General features: G+C 39.8%; 1 protein-coding gene across 1 annotated transcript in view; it reads left to right on the forward strand.

Annotated features, from left to right (window-relative positions):
• Positions 1-26,168, forward strand: part of XRCC5 (X-ray repair cross complementing 5) — a 97,899-nt gene extending 71,731 nt beyond the window's left edge. The window contains exons 17-21 of the mRNA XM_082841479.1: positions 6,046-6,155; positions 7,778-7,874; positions 9,735-9,802; positions 20,255-20,329; positions 25,929-26,168. Coding sequence (XP_082697605.1) covers positions 6,046-6,155; positions 7,778-7,874; positions 9,735-9,802; positions 20,255-20,329; positions 25,929-25,943 — 365 coding nt within the window. The 3' untranslated portion in view covers positions 25,944-26,168. The remainder of the gene's footprint in view (positions 1-6,045; positions 6,156-7,777; positions 7,875-9,734; positions 9,803-20,254; positions 20,330-25,928) is intronic.
• Positions 26,169-26,399: the final 231 nt, after the last annotated feature.

The raw sequence follows: 26,399 nt of genomic DNA on the forward strand, positions 1-26,399 counted from the left end.
TAAGAAAAATAATAATAATTTTAAAAACCGGGGCTGTATCTGTACTGTTGAAGTGGTCAGTGCTTTATATACCTTCGTACAATTTCCTGTGCTACTGATCATGCGTAATATTACTGCTGTGGTATTCTCTGTCATATCTACTGACTTTTTCTGTTCTTAAAAGGGGGGCAAAGAATCTAGCACAACAGTTTCTAAAAGGGGGAAGGGTGGGGCAGAGGCAGAGTGCAGGACAGAGCTGTGTCTACTCCACAGTCCACCTGCTTAAAAATAAGACCAATTGAATTTCACTTTCAGGTTCATAAAGCTTATATTTTTTCCCTAGTTCTCAATTTCTTTTGTTGCCACCAGTGATTTATTTTCCCCTAGTAAGCAGATTTCATTAAAGAGTGTAAGACTAAAAACGGGAATAACACCAGACCAAGGAGCACAGACATTCAGAACAAATTCTTGGTATCTTAGATCCAGACTCTTTTGGAAATGGAAGCAGAAAGGGTATTTAAGAAATAAATCAGCATAAAATGTCATTTAGAGGGAAAATATTTAGGATACCTTTTTTTTGTACTTATATTTTCAGAAGTGCATTTGCTCCTGAAAGGACATGAATACCATGGGAAGGGTTCAGTCACTTCTAGTTACTCAGGTTTATCAACATGGTCCACACAATTGTGAGAAACCTGTTGACTGTGTTTCATCATGAACCTGAAGGAAAGGGAAGTGTATGTAGCTCACCCTTCCCCTGTGTGCACCAGCTCTGGGGGGAGGACTGGGGCAGGTCCAGCCCCTGCGGGTTGCATTTTCCAGGCTCCCACAGCTGCTAGCTTCCTACTGGGTTCAGCCAGTGTGAAAGATTGGGGGGAAGTAAGGAAGGAGGGAGAAGCCAGGATATTTCTCTTTTTCCTTTACCAAGTAGGGCAGCAGCTCCAAGTCCTCCATGGTTTTGGCTCCCATAGGACAGGCCCCTGAACTTTAGTTATACCCCCTCTCATTTCTTTTCTGCTCTGTTCTGTTCTCCTGCACAGTGCCAGGGGTGCTAGGAGCTTCTTGCTGTTCCTAATCTCTGGGTTACAGCACCCATTCTCAGTTGGCTTAATAGTTCTTTATCACCCGTGTAACAGTTGCCTGCATTAAATTTCCTGGTTAAATATTCAGTGATTTCTGTTTTTCTGGTTGGACCCTGGCCAATAATACACGAAGCCTCTAACCACAATGGCCAATTTATACCCTATAGTAAAGAGACACAAAGAAGCTTCTTTGTGACAGATTTCCGTTTCTGTAACCTTTATTAAAAACACAGACTTGTTTTCTTACCAGGCAAGTGTTTCTTGTTAAGTTTTTGCTTTAAAACAGTGATTGTAATTTACATGTGGATTTAATTGGCGGCAGACTGGACTACTTGCTTAGATTTTTATTTGCTACTGATAGATGTTATTCCTTTTAATTCTCTTAATGACTGATCTGATCATATACTTATTTGATTTAAATGCTTGATCTTTATTGTCACCTTATTTTGTTTTATAAAGATGCCATTGACTATGTAAACTGTTCGACATTTAAAAATGATTTAACTGCTGACATCTGCAAAATGTGCACCTCTTCAATAAGTAAAATTCTCATAAGGCATTGATTGAGATCATGAGAAGAATTAAACTGGGAAACATCCTGAATGATTCCTGGGCTCAGCAAAATCATTTGAGATGGTTTTCCAGTCCTTTATATATAATGTGTGACAGCTGAATGAACCCACTGCTCTTTTGGCTCTGTACATGGAGGGAAAAAACCCACAACAAATGACTTCCTTTCACTTTGTTGGAAACATCTTTGCAGAGAACAGAGGGAGTAAGTAAATGTTAAGTCAGAGGCCAGCAAGCACATGGCCCCAGATGTTTGTGACTGCAGCAAGAAGGGAGATGACTCATTTTGTAGGACTTTGGAAGGTGTTGAATGTTTTCTCTAAAGAGATTAAACAAGGAAACACTGCCATTTTCCTCTTACGTGACACTTCTGAATCTCGATAACATTTTAATATAACATTAAAGTATTATTGTGTTGACTCATTTTATGTATCGACAATCTGTACTCCTGTCAGATGCTGGCTTAATATATAATGTCCCTATTATAAACCTCAAAATCCAGAACAGAAACTTTTGAAATCCAGAATAGACATTTTGTTTTTGAAAACTTCTTGAGATAAATGACAGCCTTTGCCTGACCTGGTATCCTAAGACGGATGGCCTTTCCAATGGCCATTTTTTATTTTACCTGCTAATGAGTATTACTGAGCCTCTGACTAACTCTGAAAAGCATTTTGGTGAATTATAATTAGGGCTGTGATTTACTGAGTATGAACACTGACAGGCCATTCCTTAGCCCTATAATTGATGTAGAAGCAGAGAAAAGCGCCCTGATGATCAGCATTTCCTGTATGAGGAGCAGGGGGAAAGGGGGAGTCAAAGTAGATTATTTGTTTAGCCATTTCTGCGTTTTACTGTTATTAAAAATGGCAGGGAAATGCCACCAAAGTTTGGATGAGAGGTCCCTTATCCACATCCCATTCTGATATTCAGTATATTAAAGCATCATCCATCACATCTGTTCACTGGTGTTAAATGATTCATTATAGTCAGTGAACCACAAAATAGTCTAGGTAGAGGGACAGAATTCAGAACTATGGACCAGACGCACAGGCCATGTAACTGAGTATTCCTAGAAGGGCAAAACCTGGTTCTGTGTATTCATTGGATTTGTTAGAAGTTTGGATATGTTTATCTAGTACCTGCATTCCTGAACCTTCTGGAGGAAAGAACAGAACAGTCTAACATGTAAATAAGAAAACTAAATCCAGATAGGCCTGCAAATACATAAAGACTTCATTCTTAAATGGAAACTGGTTATTGGGACTCCTACTTCTTTTCTTTGTATCTTTTCTTTTCCATACTGTTATTGCACATGGATTTTTGGCTTTGCACTTGCTTTATTTTAGTTTCTTTTGAATATTTTTTTCTATAAGATGGCAACTGTGTGTGTGTGTGTGTGTGTGTATTCCATCATATTTCAAGATAAAAATGGGCCTGGAAGCTGTGTTTTTTGCAAAGCCATTCAGCAGTCTCTAGTTGTTTCATGGGTTCCTGGGTGTAAGGACACCCTAAGTTTCAGTACTTAATCTTTTGTGCTCATTATACTCTTTCTTGCAGAATTTATATAATAATTATACATAATATTATTTATGTAATACTTTATAACACAGTAGACAATTCTCTTCAAATAATTTCTTCTCTCAGTATCTGTGTTGCCTTACCCTCCTTTTTCCCGTCTCCCTGACCATTCCTTCTTGGCCTCCTTTGTCAGCTCCCTTGCCGCTGTACAACCTCTAAACGCTGCAGTTCCTAAAAGGCTTGTTCTTGAACCCTTTTTTTCCTACACTTCCTCTATCCTGCCACAGGCCCCTTGCACACATTGTTCGTCCTCCTTGGAACTCCCTTTCCTCCCACCTCCTCTCCTGTCTAATTCTTCCTCCTCCTTTTTCTTCTCTACTCCTGTCCATGGACTCCATGTGCTGGACCATGCGCTTTTCTCCAGATACACCCTGTGCTTTCCCACCTCTCTTCTTTTTTAAAAAAAATTTATTTATTTTATTTATTTATTTTTGGCTGTGTTGAGTCTTCGTTGCTGCGTGCGGGCTTTCTCTGGTTACAGTGAGCGGGGGCTACTCTTCTTTGTGGTGTGCGGGCTTCTCACTGCGGTGGCTTCTCTTATTGCGGAGCCTAAGCTCTAGGTGCACAGGCTTCAGTAGTAGTGGCTCACGGGCTCTAGAGCACAGGCTCAGAAGTTGTGGCACACAGACTTAGTTGCTCCGTGGCACGTGGGATCTTCCCGGACCAGGGCTCGAACCTGTGTCCCCTGCATAGGCAGGCGGATTCTCAACCACTGTGCCACCAGGGAAGCCCCCACCTCTCTTCTTTATACTTTTTGCTCACTCTGTTTTTTGCTGTCTGATTGCCAAATTCTGTTTTTCATTGCCCAGCCAAAATGCCATGTTAATTCATGAAGCTTTCTTTTAATCACCAAAGATTTTTTAAAATTCAGAATAGTTGATATATTTCCGTACCACTCACAGCCCTGTTCACATTTACCTCCTGTTACTATTTTTTGTGTATATGTATTATATCCTCTGTTAGACTGTAAACTTCCCAAGGGTAAGGATCTTATCTTCAACTTAATTGTATCTCCTATAGAATGTAGCATAGCATTTTATATGTAGCAGTTACACAGTAAATATGTACTAGGCTAAATTAAAATAATCACTAAATCAAGCAAAGAGAAATATTTACATTATAGCTTGCTGAGACTCCTTATTCACATTTCAAAAGAAATGAGAAACTTGGCATCTCCGGGATTACTGCCCTTGGCCTGTAAAGGCTCTTATTTGTGCACAGATATGAAACGCTGAGTGAACTTCACATCAGACTGTTTGGGAAAGCAGGCTGCTTGAGTGGTATGGGAAATATCAAACATTTCTGTTACTTCGCCTTTCCAGGCTAAAAAAGGGAGATAGCTTCTATTGCTTTGACTTTCTTGTTGATGGTTTTCTGCTCTGCTTACTAATTAGGGCTATTTACCTTGTTTAAAAAGACCCATCCAAACATTCCTTCTCTCCTTTGAATTGTAGTTGGATATTAATTCACTGCTGCCGGATACATTGGTAAAGATTCCTGAAATTGCAGGGAAGTGTTTCTTTAATCCCTCAAGTTGGTTAAGTACTTTATTGTAATAGAGATCATAATCTCCTAGTTGGTAGAAAAGATGAAATGGTTACTGGGGCTGTTTTCTCTTGCTGCAAAATTATTATATTAGGAAATACCTTGTCCAGCTTTTTAATCCTTTTCACATGCTGCAGGCACCGCATTTCAGCTCTTTCATAAGGCATTGAGCAATGCTCAGGTCACTGCGATTCAGTTAGTGGCCTTGAGCCTTTATAGGCAAGGCTTGAAAGTAGTTTTCTTTAGTACTGCACGCACACACATTCGTAACTATGAGAATGCTTGGATGAGGCCACGACGATGGCAGACCTGCAGTCTTACAATATCTTGACCATTCAGCACAAACTGCTGAACAGCCAGCTAGCAAGCAGTTTCAGGGGACAAGTGAGAGTGAGCCTTTAGGCCATGACTGTGCACATCTCCTTGGTTTGCTCCTCCACACAGATCGTAAGTGTCTATTGTGATCTGCTCAGCAACTTAAGTTCCCTGATGACTTTATGCTTTTATTTTCCTCTGCTTTTTTTTTTTATGAAGAATGTTTATTTTTTTGTTTATGAGGTAGTCTCAAGTTGCAAACCACCTTGGAAACTATAACATTATTAACGCATTTCCTCTTCCTATAGCATTTATGATGTTGCTTGCTGACCATTATTGTTAAGTATTCATGGCTCTGTAGAGTGCTGAGTAACTTAGAGACTGTTTAGATTCAGCTAAGGGCAGAAGATATGTAGCAATGATTTTCCATTCTAAAAGGACTTTATGAAATTAAGATAAGAGCTGGTCCTTTCTAATTTGACCTGTGATTAGAAGAAGATGGAGTGTCCCTGGCTCATTATTTTTCATTGTGCGACACTGTTTGACATTTATCTTGAGTGGAATTAGGGGAGGGAATAGAAGATCTATTTTCTATGACTGTATCAGGAAAGGCAGTTGTGAAATATCCAAACGACCCCTGAATTGTGGGGGGAAAATAAAAAGCAGCAACAGCTTAGTGTTTGAAATGCCAAAAGGAGCATTTAGCTATAATTCTAAGCATTTTAGAAATTTTATTTCTTGTCAAATGTCAATAAGTATTATGCAGACTTTCTAAATGTAGACTTTTGAAGTCAGTGTTTTGCATCTCATCTTTCCTTCCCATCCACCCCCTTACAAGAAAAATGGCTTTTGTGCATATGGACCGCGAGGCTTTTGATCCATAACACATACTTACAAGCACACAAGAGCGTACATTCTCTCTAACAAGCATCACTCAAATCAAGGAAAATAAATTTATTGTCTTATGTTCTAGCAAGTCACCAGTTAATAAATCACATTGAGCAGTTTTTGGATACTAAGGAAACACTGTATTTTATGAAGAGCATGGACTGTATCAGAGTCTTCCGGGAAGAAGCCATTCAGGTAATGCTATCCTGTGTCCTCTTCCTAACCAGTTGGTCACCACCAGAGGGGGGAGACATATAGCACCCCACAAATAAGCCTGGGCTTTGGAAATACTCATCCTTACTGTGAAGAGCAGCGTATGCCAAGGACGTAGAAATGACTAACTCATTTTGCTATTGGTGTAATTTCTGAGGAGGAATAAAGATGTGTGGGTGAGTGGGATCTTTTATCCCTGGGAGTTAGCTTTTTATTACACTCTGTAGCCCTGGCTTTATGATTTCTATTTAGGGAGCCAATGAAATTTCTATTGTATTGTATTATATTTGGCTAACTATTTTAGGGAAATGGATGGAAAAAATATAGTTGTGTAATTATTGAAAAGGATTTGATGAAGACAGAAGTAGGGATCTGAATGCCAGGAAAAAAAGAACACTGAAAATGAATAACTCAGCACTCCTGTCCCACCTTTTGTGGGGTTTTCTCTTTGTTTTAGTAGGAATATTAGAAAACGCATCTAAAAATCTTCCAAATTATTTCTAGGCTTTTATACATGAACTCTAGATGAGAGTAAGTTGAAATTAGAAAGTATATTTTTAAAGTAGGCACGGTTGTAGTGTACATTAGTTTGTATGTGGGTGCTTATTACATATTTGCTGAGTAAATGAACAAACTACTTCTTGAATTGTTTAGGTAGTTACAAAGAATGATAAGAAAATGAGAAAATTGTTCAAATTAAAATGGAATAAAAGATTCAGTGGTAGATAATCCAAATTCCCTACAGATAAAAAAACAAAATTTTGGCAAAGTAGAGTTAGTATAAGACTAAGGATGACTCAGTCAGGTGGAGAAAGATTTGCTTAGATGAAAAGGTAGTGAAAATGGTTTTTTAGCACCCCTACCCCATGCCCCCCCCCAAGGCTGGATGGAGTGTCTGATAACGCTTCTGTGCGCTGTTGCCACCACATGTCCTTTAGAGTACCAGGTCATTGGATTCCAAAAAAGGGAGAGAGAGAAGGAGATGGAGGAGGACCCAGAGAGACTTTAGAGACATATCAGTCCATCTTAATGACCTTTTTAAACTAAAAATGTAAAAAAGAAAGTAAGTTGGGAAAATGTGACTGGTTATTTGCTCCTGTTATTAATTTTTTGTGAATATTTTAATAAGTCTCTATATTTTAGATATTGCATACTGAAATATTTATAGATGAGCTAATGTGATTGAAATTTGCTTCAAAACAATCCAAGGGTTGTGGGAGAAGTTGAGGGTTATCGATGAAACAAGATTGGCCGACTTAACAGTTATGGAAGCTGGGTGATGGGTACACAAGCATCCCACTAAATTACTCTGTCTTTGTTTGACTCTGTCTATATTAAAACTTAAAAAACAAAGTATCAGGCCACCAAAAAACTGTGTGGCTATGGAAATTTCTGCACCTTCAACAGATGGAAAGATTTCTGGCTCCCAGCAAATGAAGGTGAAATTTGAAATGCCAGTTTCCCATTTACCAAAGAAGAACATTTTATATATTTTTAATAAATCTCGTGGATTCTTGTATATGTGCTGCTTTGGTCTGGGGATGAAGTACGTTTCTGTATGAGCTCTGACCTGCCACCTCCTCTACCTCCACATGCTACCACAGTTTTCAGAAGAGCAGCACTTTAACAGTTTCCTGAAAGCCCTTCGAGAGAAAGTGGAAGTTAAACAATTAAATCATTTCTGGGAGATTGTCATCCAGGGTAAGGTGTCATTTATCTTTTTATCCAAATATTTATGCTATTTTTTTCTAAGTATAAATTCTAAATATAAATTATATTGTGTGATGTATTATATGAGGACCTGATAACTTTCCATGTGGATTTGGGAAACGCTCAGGATTCAGTGAACTAAAAATTTTGCTTAATCATAAATACAAAATGATAAATAATAAGTAAACATATAAGTCCCATCTTAAACTCGTTATGCAGCGTGACCCTTTCAGAGATTACGCCTTTCTGTTTGATGAGTAAAGAAGCTGTGCAGGCAGACATTGTCCCCTTTCTGCGATTCTTAGACCTGTCAGTCCTGCTGGATCCACAGCACTTTCACTGACCTCCCCCACATTTTCCCCTCCTCCACCTTTCATTGTCGTGTTCTTTGGCTTTCCATATCAGCAGACCAGCATCTTCATGCACCAAAGCCATTCAGTTCCTCACTTACAGTGACCAATGCAAATTAATCGTAGAAAGAGGGCAAATCTTTCAATTTTAGGCATGATGTTTGATTTCCGTCATGTCCTTTGCCCATTTTCTTTAACCTGACTTGATTTTCTTTCAGAACCCAAATATAAGAGGTTACCTATTAAAAGTACATATTATGAAAACAATGATATTGCAAAGTATGAAACTTTGTACTTGAAGTAGAGCCCCCCAAATTAGTTTCAACCTGTCTTTCTACGCAAATTCTGTATAAAAGGAGTTGCATTCCTATCTATCCAGCTTCTAACAGGCAGCTTTTCATCACTCAGGCAAGCATTTCTCTGACTCAACTCAATTGACTCAACTCAACTCTGACTCAACTCAATTTCTCTGAGTTAATTTTTCAGCCCTTTAACTTCTACACTCGGGAGCAAAAGCTATTAGAGTAGGTGGTGAGTGGGGCTTATTCAAATCGCTTTTGTGTCCCTGCTGCCGACCCAATAGATGAAAGAGATTGGTTTTGGTATTTATTGAATGCCTCTAGCATATTGCTTGCTGAAAAGAAACTTGTAGGACACACACAAGACACATATTTTCTAAGAGCCTATAACCTATTGAGAGAATACACATGACCTGTGCCATTTCTAGGTGCAAATGGATGTTAAATGCATGTGCTTTTCTGAAAGCGTTTCATGCATCAGCCATTTGAGGCAGAAGAAAATCTTAGGAAAAAGAGAAAACTAAAGGGTAAATTTTCTATCCTTGATTTGCTCTCACTGAGCTAAACTCGATGTACTGTGCTAAATGATAGACAAGGCCATTCATTGTAAGAGCATGTTTCCTCCTGACCTTAGCTCTCCTGCCATTCCGTCAGTAGCCAGTAACACTACTAGAAGTCAAAATGTCTGCACATTCCCATACCTCATGGGTTGGGACCAAAGTATAGTCATTCCGTTTTCACTTATTTACTGAGCTCCTGCTACGTACTACATTGAGGGGGATATAAAGATGAATAAAGCATAGTCCCTGCCCTAGAGAAAAGTATAATCTGTTAGGAGGGATAAAATATGTACGAATAGTTATACAGGATACGATATGATGAGAGCCATTTCAAAGGGATAAACAAACTGATCTGAGAGTTCTAAAGGGGAGAGTCAATCAAGAAAGACTGCACACAGCTGGTAGCATTTGCGACGTGCCCTTCATTTTATATAAGCAAAAATAGGAGAAAGGGTAATGGAAGATGGGAGGAGCAATGTGAGTTGAGTGCCTTTAATAAAGTTTTGTATTTCTTATAGAGAAGAGCACCTTTATAGTTCTAAAAATCTCCAGTGCAAAGGTGGGAGGAGGTGTGGTGGAAAGGAAGGTGGGATTGGGATTGATTCTTCGTACTTGAATTTTACTCTGTGAATTACTTTCTAGATGGAATTACTCTCATCACCAAAGATGAAGCCTCTGGAAGCTCTGTTACTGCTGAGGAAGCCAAAAAGGTATTGAGGGGTAGCTCCCTGTCTTTAGATGAATTATTGCAGTGGATATTATTTTCTTGATGCCCATTCTTTCTTTTTTGTTTTTTTAAATTTCTTTCATTCATTCATTCATTCGTTTATGGCTGCGTTGGGTCTTCATTGCCGCGTGCAGGCTTTCTCTAGTTGCAGCGAGCAGGGGCTACTCTTCGTTGCAGAGCACGGGCTCTAGGTGTGTGGGCTTCAGTAGTTGTGGCTCGCGGGCTCTAGAGCACAGGCTCAGTAGTTGTGGCACACGGGCTTAGTTGCTCCACAGCATGTGGGATCTTCCCGGACCAGGGCTCAAACCCGTGTCCCCTGCATTGGTAGGCAGATTCTTAACCACTGCGCCACCAGGGAAGCCCTGATGCCCATTCTTTCTTGAAGAAGTAAAATTCTAAGGGTAACTAGATTAGTGTTTCTAGAACTCAGTACCTCTAGAGTTCCTGGTCCATAGTATAAACCACGCTTAGCCTAGACCCTGGTTAAGGCTAGGAAATCTATCCAGCCCAGTGATTCCCACCCAGGCCACCTGTTAGTCACCTGGGGAGCTATTTTAAAAGAAAAATTACTGGTGACAGGTACCTCTCTCTCTCCCCTGAGGTTCTGTTGGTCTGAGATGTGTTTTGGGCATGATTTTGAGTTTTTAAAGCCCCTCAGATGATTGTGATGTGCAACAAGGTAGAACAATAGTGGTAGTCTAACATAAGGCACATCTAGGTCTTTACAGTAGAGCACCCCATGTATGCAGGCCCCATGATCTTCATATTGACACAAATGATCAATATGCTTGGTGTCTTCCTGCTTGATGTATGAGCACTGAATCTGATTTCAGTTATGAGTCAAAAACATATAGCTATTTAGCTCAGTAGTCTTTCATTATACCTCAGATTTGTGGTGAAAGTTTAGTGAAATTAAATTGAGTAGCTCAAAAGTATATGGTTTGTAACATTCAGTGTCACTTATAGTCACTGGTTGACCCAGCCCTGCTAGTACCACACCTGGCATCTGTCAGTTATGTGCTAAGCCTGTGCTGTTTGCTAGGCACTGTGCTCGATGATAAGACAGCACTCCGCCCTCTAGAAACTCAAACAGCTGGTTATAAGATAGTAGAAGGAAAAACTGGAGACTCAAATATTAACTGCCAAGCTAAGGGAGAGCTTGGTCTGGGACTGGTGGACAGTAATCTAAGGAAATGGCAGAAACAAGGCTGGAGATGTTCATCTACGGCCAAATTCAGGCCAAATTTTAAATACCTTGAATTTTCAGCTCAATAAATGCACTTGGAAAAAACCATAATATTGTTTGGCAGAGGAGTTAGAGTATACAAGAATTTTTATTAAGCACTTTGCCTGGCAAAAGCATTTTGTTAAAGAACAGATATGGCCCCCGCTTTCAGGAAGTAAGATCCCAGAATTTAAAAAGCATACTCCATGTTGTCTCCTTAGATAATCTGCCCACGGCCCTGGATCCTGGGATAGGAAGAGCCTGGGCGAACAGAGGCCAAGCCCTCTGCACTGTTAACCACAGTCCCCACCAGAGTTAACGTCCAGTGAGGCATACATAGTAGATGAATATTTATGAAGTACGATTACGCAGAGGCCTTTTTTGCTTAATTTTAAACTTCATAGTAAGCATCAGTTAATGAAGGTTTCCAGATACTTGAGGTGCTTAAGTAGCAGCAGCCATTTTCAGAGAAAGGATGTGAGGAATTCTGCCTCCTCGCCACGACCAGGTTGGGATTAGAAGGCCACGTGGACTGCTATATAAGAGTAGAAAACATCACTCGTCTTGTTAAATGTCTTTTGGCGAGATGGGCTGATGTTAGGGCCTAGTTAAAGTGAAGCTATCCATCCTCATGCTTCAAAGGGAAGTAATTGAATTTTTTTTTTTGCGGTACGCGGGCCTCTCACTGTTGTGGCCTCTCCCATTGTGGAGCAGAGGCTCCGGACGCGCAGGCTCAGCGGCCATGGCTCACGGGCCCAGCCGCTCTGCAGCATGTGGGATCTTCCCGGACCGGGGCACGAACCCGTGTCCCCTGCATCGGCAGGCGGACCCTCAGCCACTGCGCCACCAGGGAAGCCCCAATAATTGAATTTTTAAACCAGGATTAAAAAAAAAAAAAAAAAACATACTCCAAGGTGCTGATTATTGTCTCAGAAGGGGTTCAGTGGTGTCTGTACCCCCTTCTGCCGCAGTCAGGACTGAGTGCCTTGGGCTTCAGAGTGCCACTTAAGTGGTTCTATTTCTGTTTGTTATTTTATGCAATGGCATGATAATCTTTCCCCCTTGAACTAGGATGCATCATTCAGGACTCTCCAGAGAGACAGAACCAATAGAAGGCGTGTGTGTCTGGTGTCTGTGTGTGTGTATGTATGGGGGTGGTGGGGACTGATTTATTTTAAGGAATTGGCTCACACAGTTGTTGGGGCTGGCAAATTTGAAATTTGTAGAGAAGGCCAGCAAGTTGGAAATTCAGGCAGGATTTCTCTATTACAGTCCAGAGACAGAATTCCTTCAACTGATTGGATGAGGCCTACCAACATTACCAAGGGTAACCTTCTTTACTTAAAGTCAGCTGATTGTAAATTTTAGTCGCATTTACAAAATACCTTTACAGAAACCTCTAGACTAGTGTTTGACACAGCAGCTGGTCACCATAGTGTAGCCAAGTTGACACATAAAATCACATAGGGTGAAAGCTTATCAATCAGTTTTTGCTAAACAGGTAAAATAAGTCAAGGCAAATAATTTTAGTCATTGCATTAAAAAAAAAAACCCTATCATCCAGGTGAGAATTGAGTACACATTACAGTTTGGGGAGGAAGAGGGAAGCACTGACCTAAAAAAGGTAGTCTTTCCTCCCAGCAGTACCTCTTAACCAAAGGTGTCACAGCTAAGTGACTCCAGAAAATCAGAAAAGAAAGAAATCTAGGAAGGGATAGTGTGCTGCTTGCAAGTGTCTGGGGCTTAGTCTTTGTTGCAAATGCAGTATCATCTTTGGAATTTAAGGGCACAGAGCCTAACCATCAGGAATTGTAATGTCTGGTAATGAAGCTGCAGAGAGGAGTTTCAGTTAAGACTAGATATGGGCTGGTGTCCTTACATGATTCTAGTATCAACAGAACTGATTTCAGTTGGTTGCGGTTTAAGACAACTCTGAAAACATCACCATGTTTGAATAGGAAGAAAACATGGTAAACAGCAGAGTGGAGCCCATTGTTGTGATTCACGCTCAGCACACACTCTGTCCTGTCTGACTTGCAGTTATGCTTTTGTGTCTGCTTCAGTATCACATGAACCCTTCATTTTTTTTTCAGAATGAAAACTTAATCCTTTATATTAAAAATATTTTTAAATGGCACCTGTTGATTTTTGGCGAGAAATGTGGAAGGAAAAGTGTACATACAGATGATAATGGGGAGAATTAGTGAGATTCTGGCTCAAGGAAGTTGATTCCTTGTGGTTTTAATAGGAGAGACATGCTTCAGCTTTTTCCCTTAGGTAAGTTATGGAAGTGTAATCACTTTTGGCCATACACTAAAATATTCATTTACATTTTCTTCAGAGCAAGTTTTTTTATTTATTTATTTAAATTTATTTATTTATTTTTTGTTTTTTTGGCTGTGTTGGGTCTTCGTTGCTGCACACGGGCTTTCTCTAGTAGCAGCGAGTGGGGGCTACTCTTCATTGTGGTACGTGGGCTTCTTACTGCAGTGGCTTCTCTTGTTGCAGAGCACAGGCTCTAGGCGCGTGGGCTTCAGTAGTTGTGGCACGCGGGCTTAGTAGTTGTGGCTCACGGGCTCTAGAGCGCAGGCTCAGTAGTTGTGGCACGGGGGCTTAGTTGCCCCGCAGCATGTGGGATCTTCCCGGACCAGGGCTCAAACCCGTGTCCCCTGCATTGGCAGGCGCATTCTTAACCACTGCGCCACCAGGGAAGTCCCAAAGCAAGTGTTAAGTTTGGCCACTTACCAAATAATCACTTAAGGAAACTTGGCTATAATCAGAGATTGGAGAAGAGTCCTCATAGTCCATTAAAATTCTTTCAAGATATTTACCATAAGTTATTTAAAGTTAGCAACTGTCACATTATTGCTATTAAATGTTGATGATTTGAAAGGAAATAATTATTCAGGATGTCCATTTTAAATGAAAGTTAAATCATAACTTTACACTTGTACGTCTTAAGGAGAGCTGTTTCCCTCCAGTGTATTCTAGAAATATGTGGATTTTAAGATTCTTTGAGAAATATAGGTACGTCAGCCTTGCTGCAGAAATAGAAAGTTCTTTCATGACATAAGCGTAGACAGTCACTTTTCTTTTCAATAACTGATACCTCTATTTCATTTCAAAGCCTAGACATAAATATTACCCCTCTTTTTCATTCATGTTTATTGTCATTATAACCTGTGAATTCTTTCATTTAACTTTTCTGTTTCTAGTTTTTATTGTTAGACATGCCATTAACGTTTGGTGTTTGATAAGGTCTTTTATATTTTTTCCTCCAGCTTTATTTTATTTATTTATATTTATTGAGTTAACATTGGTTTATAGCGTTATGTAAATTTCTGTGCACAACATTATATTTTGACTTCTGTATACACTACAGCATGCTCACCACCAAAATTAGTGTCCATTCATCCCCATACAGTTGACGCCCTCCCCTCATGCCTTCCCTTTTGGTAACCACCACTCTATTCTCTGTATCTGTGTGTGTGTTTTTGTTTAGTTTGGTTTGTTCATTTATTTTGTTTTGTTTTGGTTTTATATTCCACATATGAGTGAAATCATATACTATTTATCTTTCTCTATCTGACTTATTTCTCTTAGCATAATACTCTCAAGGTCCATCATTCAAAAAGATATATACACTTCTTTGTTCACCGCAGCATTATTTACAATAACCAAGATATGGAAAAAACCTAAGTGCCCGTTGTTGATGAATGGATAAAGATGTGGTATACATATACAATGGAAGACTCCTTAGCTGTAAAAAGATGGAAATCCTGCCATTTGCGACAACATGGGTGGGCCTTCGTAGCACCTGTGCACCCTTCCTCCGTCAGCTCATTTCACAGGGCGTGGCTCTGTGGTGGGTAGGAGGTGTGCCTGTTTATCCTGGCACATTCCGGGAGCATCTGGGAACCACAGTCAGTGAGAGACCTGGACTTGTGAAAGGTCGAGATAAGCTGATTCTTCATTTGAAGTTTATCTTCTTTATTAAAAAAAAATGTTTCTTTTAAGTTTTTCCTACTAACCTGTGTTAGGGATAGAACAGTGGTTCTCAGCCAAGGGTGATTTTGTTCCCCAGGAGACATTGCCATTGTCCAGAGATTCTGGGTGGTTACAGCAGGCGGCGTGCTACTGCCTCCTAGTGGGTGCAGTCCCCCACAACAAAGGGTGCTGCTTCTGAGAAGCCCTGAGCTAAAAGAATTTAAACAAGTCAGAGCCTTCACTAAGGCGGAAGATACTGGCTTAAGTTGTGTAGAATTTTATTCAGCTGGAATGAATCCTCATGATCTCCTAGCTGAGTTTTTATTTCTTAAAACTGAAAGCTTACAAGGAAGCCTGATAGATAAAACAGAGAAAGGTGATGCTTCTCACTTGATGGGCAGTGGGAGTGGCAAATTGGGGTTACCCATGCCCACGGGACTTGGAAGAACCCTCAGGACCTCAAGGAACAGAACCTGAAAAATACTGATCTAGTCCAAACTCCTTATTTTATATATGAAGAAACTTAGGGCTGAGACGTAAAATGATGTGTCTGAGATCTCATAGTAAGTCACTGGCCAGGAATCCAGTTGTTGGACTGGCCCCCAGTCCTCCATTCTTTTTACTCCATATTAAGAGCACAGAGGGGAAAGAGGATTTCTTCCCATGGCTTTGGAATATTGTTTCTCATGGGTTCCAGGATGCTGAGCTATGTCTAAACAATCATTTGATACAAAATCTGCGGGGGAGAAAGCATCATTTTAGCCCTTGTTTTCCTTACAGCTGCCTAGACTAGCCTGCTTTTCTGTTGTTGACATTTCTTGATTTTTCCATCGTAGCATCACAGATGCTCAGTGCTTAGTGGTCTGGTCATTTTCTAGATGCAGTCTAGAGATTTGAAGTTGACTTTCTCGGTGTCTCACAACAAGTTCATGGCTAGCTGAATTGCCTAGAGCCCAGACCCTGGATTCCCACCATAGTCATCTCCATGCCTCCGCCTTAGAATGCCACCAGCCACATGTACATAAAGAAAAGAGGCTCATGCTCCCTCTTTCAAAAGAGATCTCCAAAACCTTGTGAAGGATTATAAGATAAAATTTAGGAATCATTTCTTAAGAACAGTTTTCTCTCACTGCCGGCCGCTCTTGGACCCCATGACACTTTTCTTTGCTCTTTTCCACTTTCCTTTTCTGCCTTAAATCTCTAGTGTAATTGTTCTGGATGTTAGTATGAGAAAAGCGATAATTAAAATATCACAGTGTTACCTTATATTTGTATAGAGCTTGATACTTTTAAGATACAATTAAAACTTTTTTTTGAGGTGGAACATACAGTAAATGCACAGATCTTAAATGTGTACACTGATAAATTCTTACATGCTCATATATCGGAGTACCCACCACCCAGATCAAAATAAAGAGCATTTCCAACTCCTCAGAAGGCTCCCTGATGACATCTGTCACTTGAGAGTCATTTTGCCTGGCTTAACCTTCACATAATTGGAGTCATGCCTTTTATGATTCATCCATGATGTTAAAATTGTTCATTCTTTATTATAGCTAGGTAGTATTCGCTTTTATGGCTGTACCACAATTTATTCATCCATTCTCCTAATGATGGACATTTGATTGTTTCCAAACTTTGGGAATTGTGAATAAAAATGCTGTGAGTATTCTCATACCTATCATTTCGTAGACATGTATTGGGTGTATTCCTAGGAATTGGAACATAAAATCTACAGTACCACAAAGCATTTTTGTATACTTTATTTTACCTGAGGAGCAATACAACCCCATGAAATAGATAGGGTCAGTAGTAGTATTCTCATCTTATTTTTGAGGAAGACTCAGTTATAGAGAGGCCAGGCGGCTTGCCCAGGGTTACTGAGGAACGGGCAGTGCTTAGGTTATGGTTCTTTCCTCCACACTAGTTTGCAGGATTTCTCTGCTGCACTGTAGTGCCTTTATAGCGTGAAACTAGCATTAATGAAACCTAGGTGTGTGTCATTTTAGACAAAATACATGCAAGCAGATTTTCATTCTTCCTCATGCTTTTGTGTATCTGGATTATGGGTGATTCTTTGGGATCACCTGACGGTGTTGGAATAAGCCCGGTGGAAGCCATGTGTTTTCAGTTTGGGGATTGGTAAGGGTCTGAGGACAAGCTGATTTTTAGTTTTTAGTCTTATGGAGGAATAGGACTGGAAGCTTCTGTATAGAGGTTATTGATGCCGTTTCTCTGCTTGTGGCCAGACTTGTATTTCGGTGTACCTGAGAAGTAATAGTTTATCCATTTCATAAAGATCTCCAAGTAAGGAGGTTCTTTCTTGGTAACCCCAAGTAAATGATGGTGGTTTGAGGATGGAGGACTGTGTCACACAACGGTTCTTTCTGTTTATTCTCTGCTTTTTCAGCATATTGCAGAGAGAAAGAACATAAGAAAAGTCGAGTTGACTTGTGACCCTTTTGGCTGCGTTCAGAGAACCTGTTGCTTTTATTGAGAAAACAGGCCAGTCGTTGAATTCTCTGCTTTATCTCTAGCTTCCCTGTCACTGCACAGCCTGGAAATTACTTGTAGTTAAAAACTCTGATGGTAAGGAGTGATATGATATGTGTAAGAGATCAGCCTCGCCTGGGGCTTTGGGGAGGATAATGGATGGCAGCCCAGCTTTTAGCTGTAATTTGCTTGAGCAGAAATGTGAAGCAGATCTGTCAGGAAATCAGTTGCAGATGTTTAGCACTTGATGGAAATGGAAGTTTGTTTGCTGCTGTTCCTTTCTTCCTAGGAGCTTGGCCTCATCTCAGAGACATGCCATTTGTGTTTAATTGTATATACCATGGTCATACTGTGCAGACAGTCCTATCTTCATTTATCCTGTAATTGCAGTGTGAAAGGGGCTTTTGCAGGTGAGGAGGGAATGGGAATTAGAGCTTTTAGAGGCTGCGTGCCAAAAAACATTAGGAATTTTCTAGATTCATCAATAAATACCTACCATGTATCAGGTTTCTAAGGGATGATAAAAGACATAGTGGACTACAGAAACACTGAGACCATGGAGCTTGTGTTTGAAGGTGCCGGTCGTTTGTAGCCCCCCAGAGGCCTGTGGTAAGACACAGCTCTACCTTTTATTCACTTCTTACCAGCTGGATAAGTCTTTGTCCTTTGCGCTGGTATTCTTGCTGCAGGGAAAACCATGTGGGGGTTAATGATCGTGAGTAGGAGAGGAGAGGAACAAAATAAAAAATATTTTTTTAATATTGATAATAATTAGAATCATAAGTAAAGATTAATTTGGGCATCTAAGAGCAGGGTTTAAGCTTTAGATGTAAACCATATGCAAATACAGTATGAATTTCTTATTCATGTATCTCTATGTGGCCCTCAGATATCTTTATTAAAAATCAACCAGAATAAATAGAATTAATGTGCTGCGTTACAGTTCTGTTCCAGGCTGTGTGCCCACTGCTAGCATTTTCTGTCCCCTAAACTGTAGATGCCCAGCGCTGACCATAGTCCATTTCAGGGTCAACAGAGGCTATGGAAAGATTTGTAAATGTCCTTAGAAGGAGAAAAATTCCTTAATCTCTCAATCAAAATTGAAGTTAATGAATGATGAGATGGTTTTGACTGAGGAGGAAAAAGTCCAGGAGGGATGTTGAGTCAAAAACAAACCGTTAGGGACTTCCCTGGTGGTGCAGTGGTTAAGAATCTGCCTGCCAATGCAGGGGACACGGGTTCGAGCCCTGGGCCAGGAAGATCCCACATGCCATGGAGCAACTAAGCCCGTGCGCCACATCTACTGAGCCTGCGCTCTAGAGCCTGAGAGCCACAACTACTGAAGCCCACGCACCTAGAGCCTGTGCTCCACAACAAAAGAAGCCAGCGCAATGAGAAGCCCGTGCACCGCAACGAAGAGTAGCCCCCGTTCGCTGCAGCTAGAGAAAGCCTGCGCACAGCAGTGAAGGCCCAACACAGCCAAAAATAAATTAATTAATTTAAAAAAAAACAAAAAAACCTGTCATGGCCATGTCCAAGGTGCTAACAAGGCCTATTTATAGATCTTAGGTTTCCGAGGCCTCCATTATGTCCACTGTACCATAGAAATCACAGGGATATATAGGGAAAGCGGTTCTTGCCATGCGTTCACGTCGAGAAAGTGAGGAAAGTGCGTACGAGTACACCTTTCCTTCTTGGGTGGAGCTACTACAGGAGCAAGTGGGCCGAAAGGCTCACTCACTGCCTGCAGGCTCCATGCACGCTGACCCTGAGGGATGCTTGCCGGGAGAGGCGTGCCTTGCCTCCCACCTCCCCTTTTAAAAACACTCACTCCTGCAGCCTTGTCTCTGCCACCATGTTATGTACTTGTGCTACAAGAAGATCAACTCTGGTGTGAGGATGGATAAGTGGTTCATAGAAACTAGCTCTTAGATGCAGTTACCACACACCTTAAAGGATGAGTCCCCACTGCTATCTCTTGGAGGGACAGGATGGAGGGCACGAATGTTCAGATAGTCTTCAAGGGCACTCACTACCCTTTTAACATCTGAGTTGCATTCCTAGATGCTTGCAAACTTCAATTCAGGGCCCTTGCTTTTCTACGTAGCTGCCTTTTAGAAGTTCCAAGTCTACAACACTGATGCTAAGCAGAAGTGTACACTAGAAGTTTTCTCATCCACCTTCCTGTTTTCAAACAATTTCTAATAGAAATTTAAAGATTGCCAGAAAAAGAATTGAACAATCTCCCAAGCTCACCCATTTTTGTGTTTCACATCTCTAAAAGAAGTCCTTCCTTTTACCTTTCTTGTCCTCAGTGAAACTGAGGAATAGATGATTATAATCTTTAAGTCCAGACACTTGATTCTTAATGCTCTCTTCAAAAGAGGCAGAGACATACCTGTTTGGGGTGTTTGGTTCTTTTCTGAACCCTCAGGAGCCCACATGCCCCCTGTGGAAGCAGAAATGGGAATATCTGCTGTCCTCGGTGCCTGATGTAGGACCCTCCGCGTGCTCGCTGCCTTGGCGAGCCGTGTCATTTCCTCCCTCTCGTCAAGAACTTTCTCTGTGACTAGTTAGTGGACTATTCAACCTCACAATTGGTCCTCTCATCCAGAGCCAAATGAAGGAGCGTACGTCAAGATGATGTTTCTTTGGGGCCATTTGCATGTGTTCCTCCATTAAAGGAGGCAAAAACGTCCTTTTGGTATTGTGCCTGACTTCTATTCACAGTTTCTGGCCCCCAAAGAAAATCCAGATGAAGACACAGCAGCTGTATGTGAGGAAGGTGGTGACGTGGATGATTTGGTAAGTACTTTTAATATATAGCAGGTGTTCTAATGCTTGAACTTGCCTAAGCTGTAAATACAGCCGCAAAGCCTGCTTATCATAGACTTGCTTCTTATTTTCTTTTTCTCTTTTTTTTAAAATAGATCTTTATTGGAATATAATTGCTTCACAATACCGTGCTAGTTTCTGTCGTACACCAAAGTGAATCGGCCATAAGCATGCACATGTCCCCATATCCCCTCCCTCTTGAGCCTCCCTCCCATCCTCCCTATCCCACCCCTCTAGGTCATTGCAGAGCACCGAGCTGATCTCCCTGTGCTATGCTACTGCTTCCCACTAGCTAACTATTTTACATTCGGTAGTGTATACATGTCGATGCTACTCTCACTTCGCCCCAGCTTCCGCCTCCCACCCCATGTCCTCAAGTCCATTCTCTATATCTACATCTTTATTCCTGCCCTGCAACTAGGTTCATCAGTACCTTTTTTTTTTTTTTTTTACATTCCGTATATATGCGTTAGAATGCAGTATTTGTTTTTGTCTTTCTGACTTACTTCACTCTGTATGATAGACTCTAGGTCCACCCACCTCACTACAAATAACTCAATTTCATTTCTTTTTATGGTTGAGTAATATTCCATTGTATGTATGTGCCACATCTTCATCCATTCATCTGTCGATGGACATTTAGGTTGCTTCCATGTCCTGGCTATTGTAAATAGTACTGCAGTGAACATTGTGGTACATGTCTCTTTTTGAATTACGGTTTTCTCAGGGTATATGCCCAGTAGTGGGATCACTGGGTCATATGGTAGTTCTATTTTTAGTTTTTTAAGGAACCTCCATACTATTTTCCATAGTGGTTGTATCAATTTACATTCCCACCAACAGTGCAGGAGGGTTCCCTTTTCACCACATCCTTTCCAGCATTTATTGTTTCTAGATTTTTTGATAATAGCCATTCTGATGGGCGTGAGGTGATACCTCACTGTAGTTTTGATTTGCATTTCTTTAACAATTAATGATGTTGAACATCTTTTCATGTGCCTCTTGGCCATCTGTATGTCTTCCTTGGTGAAATGTCTATTTAGGTCTTCCACCCAGTTTTTAATTGGATTTTTTGTTATTGAGCTCCATGAGCTGTTTGTATACTTCGTAGATTAATCCTTTGTCGTTTCACTTGCAAATATTTTCTCCTATTCTGAGGGTTGTCTTTTTGTCTTGTTTATGGTTTCCTTTGCTGTGCAAAAGCTTTTAGGTCTAATTAAGTCCCATTTGTTTGTTTTTGTTTTTATTTCCGTTACTGTAGGAGGTGGGTCAAAAAGGATCTTCCTGTGGTTTATGTCAAAGAGTGTTTTTTCTGTGTTTCCCTTTAGGAGTTTTATAGTGTCTGGTCTTACATTTAGGTCTTTAATCTATTTAGAGTTTATTTTTGTGTATGGTGTTAGGGAGTGTTCTAATTTCATTTTTTTACATGTAGCTGTCCACTTTTCCCAGCACCATTTATTGAACAGGCTGTCTTTTCTCCATTGTATGTTCTTGCCTCCTTTGTTGTAAATTAGGTGATCATATGTGCATGGGTTTATCTCTGGGCTTTCTATCCTGTACCATTGATCTATATTTCTGTTTTTGTGCCAGTACCATACTGTCTTGATTACTGTAACTTTGTGGTATAGTTTGAAGTCGGGGAGCCTGATTCCTCTGACTCCGTTTTTCTTTCTAAGATTGCTTTGGCTGTTCAGGGTCTTTTGTGTTTCCATACGAATTGTAAAATTTTTTGTTCTAATTCTGTGAAGGATGCCATTAGTAGTTTGATAGGGATTGCATTGAATCTGTAGAGTGCTTTGGGTAGTATAGTCATTTTCACAGTATTGATTCTTCCAATCCAAGAACATGGTATATTTCTCTGTCTGTTTATGTCATCTTTGATTTCTTTCATCAGTGTTTTATAGTTTTCTGAGTACAAGTGTTTTAGGCAGGTTTATTCCTAGGTATTTTATTCTTTTTGTTGCAATGGTAAATGGGATTGTTTCCTTAATTTCTCTTTCTGATTTTTCGTTGTTGGTGTATAGGAATGCCAGAGATTTCTGTGCATTAATTTTGTATCCTGCAACCTTATCAAATTCATTGATTAGTTCTAGTAGTTTTCTGGTGGCATCTTTAGGATTTTCAATGTATAGTATCATGTCATCAGCAAACAGTGACAGTTTTACTTCTTCTTTTCCAATTTGTATTCCTTTTTCTTCTCTGATTGCCATGGCTAGGACTTCCAAAACTATGTTGAGTAAGAGTGGCGGGAGTGGACATCCCTGTCTTGTACCTGTTCTTAGTGGAAACGCTTTCAGTTTTTCACCATTGAGTATGATGCTTGCTGTGGGTTTGTCATATATGGCCTTTATTATGTTGAGGTAGTTTCCCTCTATGCCTATTTTCTGGAGAGTTTTTATCATAGATGTGTGTTGAATTTTGTCAAAAGCTTTTTCTGCATCTATTGAGATGATCATATGGTTTTCATTCCTTAATTTGTTAATATGGTGTATCACATTGATTGATTTGCATATATTGAAGAATCCTTGCATCCTTGGGATAAATCCCACTTGGTCATGGTGTATGATCCTTTTAATATGTTGTTGAATTCTGTTTGCTAGTATTTTGTTGAGAATTTTTGCATCTATGTTCATCAGTGATATTGGTCTATAATTTTCTTTTTTTGTGATACCTTTGTCTGGTGTTGGTATCAGGGTGATGGTGGCTTCGTAGAATGAATTTGAGAGTGTTTCTCCCTCTGCAATTTTTCGGAAGAGTTTGAGAAGGATCGATGTTAGCTCTTCTCTAAATATTTGATAGAATTTGCCTGTGAAGCCATCTGGTCCTGGACTTTTGTTTGTTGGAAGATTTTTAATTATGGTTTCAATTTCATTACTTGGGATAGGTCTGTTTATATTTTCTAGTTTGTCCTCGTTCAGTCTTGGAAAATTGTACCTTTCCAAGGATTTGTCCATTTCTTCGTGTGTACATTTTATTGGCATATAGCTGTTTGTAGTAGTCTCTTTATAATCCTTTGTATTTCTGCAGTGTCAGTTGTGATTTCTCCTTTTTCGTTTCTAATTTTATTGATTTACGTCCTCTCCCTTTTTTTCTTGATGAGTCTGCCTAAGGGTTTATCAGTTTCGTTTATCTTCTCAAAGAGCCGCTTTTAGTTTTATTGATCTTTGCTATTGTTTTCTTCATTTCTATTTCATTTATTTCTGCTCTGATTTTTGTGATTTCTTTCCTTCTACTGACTTTGGGTTTTCTTTGCTCTTCTTTCTTTAGTTGTTTTAAGTGTAGGGTTAGGTTGTTCATTTGAGATTTTTCTTGTTTCTTGAGGTGAGATTGAATTGCTATAAACTTCCCTCTTAGAACTGCTTTTGCTGTGCCCCATAGGTTTTGGGTCATCGTGTTTTCATTGTCATTTGTTTCTATATATTTTTTAATTTCTTCTTTGATTTCTTCAGTGATCTCTTGGTTATTTAGTAGGGCATTGTTTAGCCTCCATGTATTTGTGTTTTTTACATTTTTTTTTCCTGTAATTGATTTCCAGTCTCATAGTGTTGTGTTCAAAAAAGAAACTTGATACGATTTCATTTTTCTTAAATTTTCTGAGGCTTGATTTGTGACCCAAGAGGTGATCTATCCTGGAGTATGTTCCGTGTGCACTTGAGAAGAAAGTGTATTCTGCCACTTTCGGGTGGAATGTTCTATAAATATCAATTAGATCTATCTGGTCTGTTGTGTCATTTAAAGCTTGTGTTTCCTTATTTATTTTCTGTTTGGATAATCTGTCCATTGATGTAAGTGGCATGTTAAAGTCCCCTACTATGATTGTGTTACTGTCGATTTCTCCTTTCATGGTTGTTAGCATTTGCCTTATGTACTGAGGTGCTCCTATGTTGGGTGTATAAACATTTATAATTGTTATATCTTCTTCTTGAATTGATCCTTTGATCATTATGTAGTGTCCTTCCTTATCTCTTGTAACAGTCTTTATTTTAAAGTCTATTTTATCAGATATGAGTATTGCTAGTCCAGCTTTCTTTTGATTTCCATTTGCATGGAGTATCTTTTTCCATCCCTTCACCTTCAGTCTATATGTGTCCCTAGGTCTGAAGTGGGTCTCCTGTAGACAGCATATATGTGGGTCTTTTTTTTGTATCCATTCAGCCAGTCTGTGTCTTTTGGTTGGGGCATTTAATCCATTTACATTCAAGGTTATTATCAATATGTATGTTCCTATTACCATTTTCTTAATTCTTTTGGGTTTGCTTTTGCGGGTCTTTTTCTTTTCTTGTGTTTCCCGCCTAGATAAGTTTCTTTAGCATTTGTTGTAAAGCTGGTTTGGTGGTGCTGAATTCTCTTAGCTTTTGCTTGTCTGTAAAGCTTTTGATTTCTCCATCGAATCTGAAGGAGATCCTTGCTGGGTAGAGTAATCTGGGTTGTAGGTTTTTCTCTTTCATCACTTTAAGTATATCCTACTCTGGCCTGCAGAGTTTCTGCTGAAAAATCAGCTGGTAACCTTATGGGAATTCCTTTGTATGTTACTTTTTGTTTTTCCCTTGCTACTTTTAATATTTTTTCTTTGAATTTAATTTTTGTTAGTTTGATTAATATGTGTCTTGGTGTGTTTTTCCTAGGGTTTATCCTATATGGGACTCTGTTCTTCCTGAACTTGGGTGACTGTTTCCTTTCCCATTAGGGAAGTTTTCAACTATAATCTCTTCAAGTATTTTCTCAGACCCTTTCTTTTTCTTTTCTTCTTCTGGGACCCCTGTAATTCGAATATTGGTACGTTTAGTGTTGTCCCAGAGGTCTCTGAGATTTTCAATTCTTTTTCATTCTTTTTTCTTTATTCTGCTCCTCAGCAGTTATTTCCACCGTTTTGTTTTCCAGCTCACATATTTGTGTTTTAATTTCTAACATACCAGCAGCTCTCTACACTATTATTTATTGCCATTATACTTGTAATCAGATAAGTAATTTCATGATGGATGTTCCTGTGCTCTGTGGTTTTTTAAGTTTATTGTTCACTCAGTTTAATCCTGTCATTGAAGGACTAAAAAAGAGCTGGGAAGGCTATTCCTGTAGCAGCAAAATGTCATAATTTAGTGAAATTGCTCTCAACCAAAATAAGCAATACAATGTGCGATTTGTGTGGGTTGACAAATAAAAACAGCTTTTAAAAAGCCTAGTTCTTAAATATTCTCAGTTAACTTTATGTAAACAGAATAGGCTGATAGGTATTTGGGGATTTCTGGACCTTATCACACTGTGGATGCCTGGGACGCTGTGTAGAGTATTGGCTTTTATATCCATCTTTCATGTGTGGAAACTTCCTGCCTTTAAGCCTCACATGACAGCAGTCCAGTAAAAACTTTCAGCCGTTTTGTGGAGAAGTTCTTAGGATTGAAATGAAGAGGTACTTAGAATTTAACTCCTAATTTAGTTAGCAGTGAGTAAGTGTGCAAGTCCATGCATGCCACCAGTGAAGAGAACCATTGTCACTATGGTTCTCTCCCCAGGGAAGCAGTGTTCTGGAGTTGGCCTGCTTCCTCTCTAAATTTGTTGTTCCTGTTTACAGCTGGACTTGATATAGCTCATGGATGTGTGGGGAACCTACCAGAGTTTCTATCACTGTGGTGCTGAGAGTTCTATACAGAACAACCTGGAGGAGGTCATTCGAGTAGAACCGGAAGATCTGGAGACGGTCCCTGCAGATTATATAGAAGTGAATCACCTAATTCCCTGTGGAATGAATACAAACGTATATAAGGGATAATTTAGACCCCATACAAGTTAATAAAGAGTCATTATTTTCTGATCGGTGTATTCTTTCTTTTGTGGTCTTATTGATCTCAGTGTATTACACACGTGCTTTGAAGTTCCTGGAAAATGGATTTCATCCCGATCTGGTATATTGTGGAGGATTGCAGGCCTCATGAAATTATCTCGTGTAGAATGATGGCATGGTCACTGGTGAGTTTCTCAATACTCCCCATGAGGTCTAGTCCATTGTCTGATCCTCTTACAGCATCACAGCTTATTCTGATCA

This window comes from Leucopleurus acutus (genome assembly GCF_964270905.1).
Source record: "Leucopleurus acutus genome assembly, chromosome: 6".
Taxonomy (NCBI): Eukaryota; Metazoa; Chordata; class Mammalia; order Artiodactyla; family Delphinidae; genus Leucopleurus; species Leucopleurus acutus.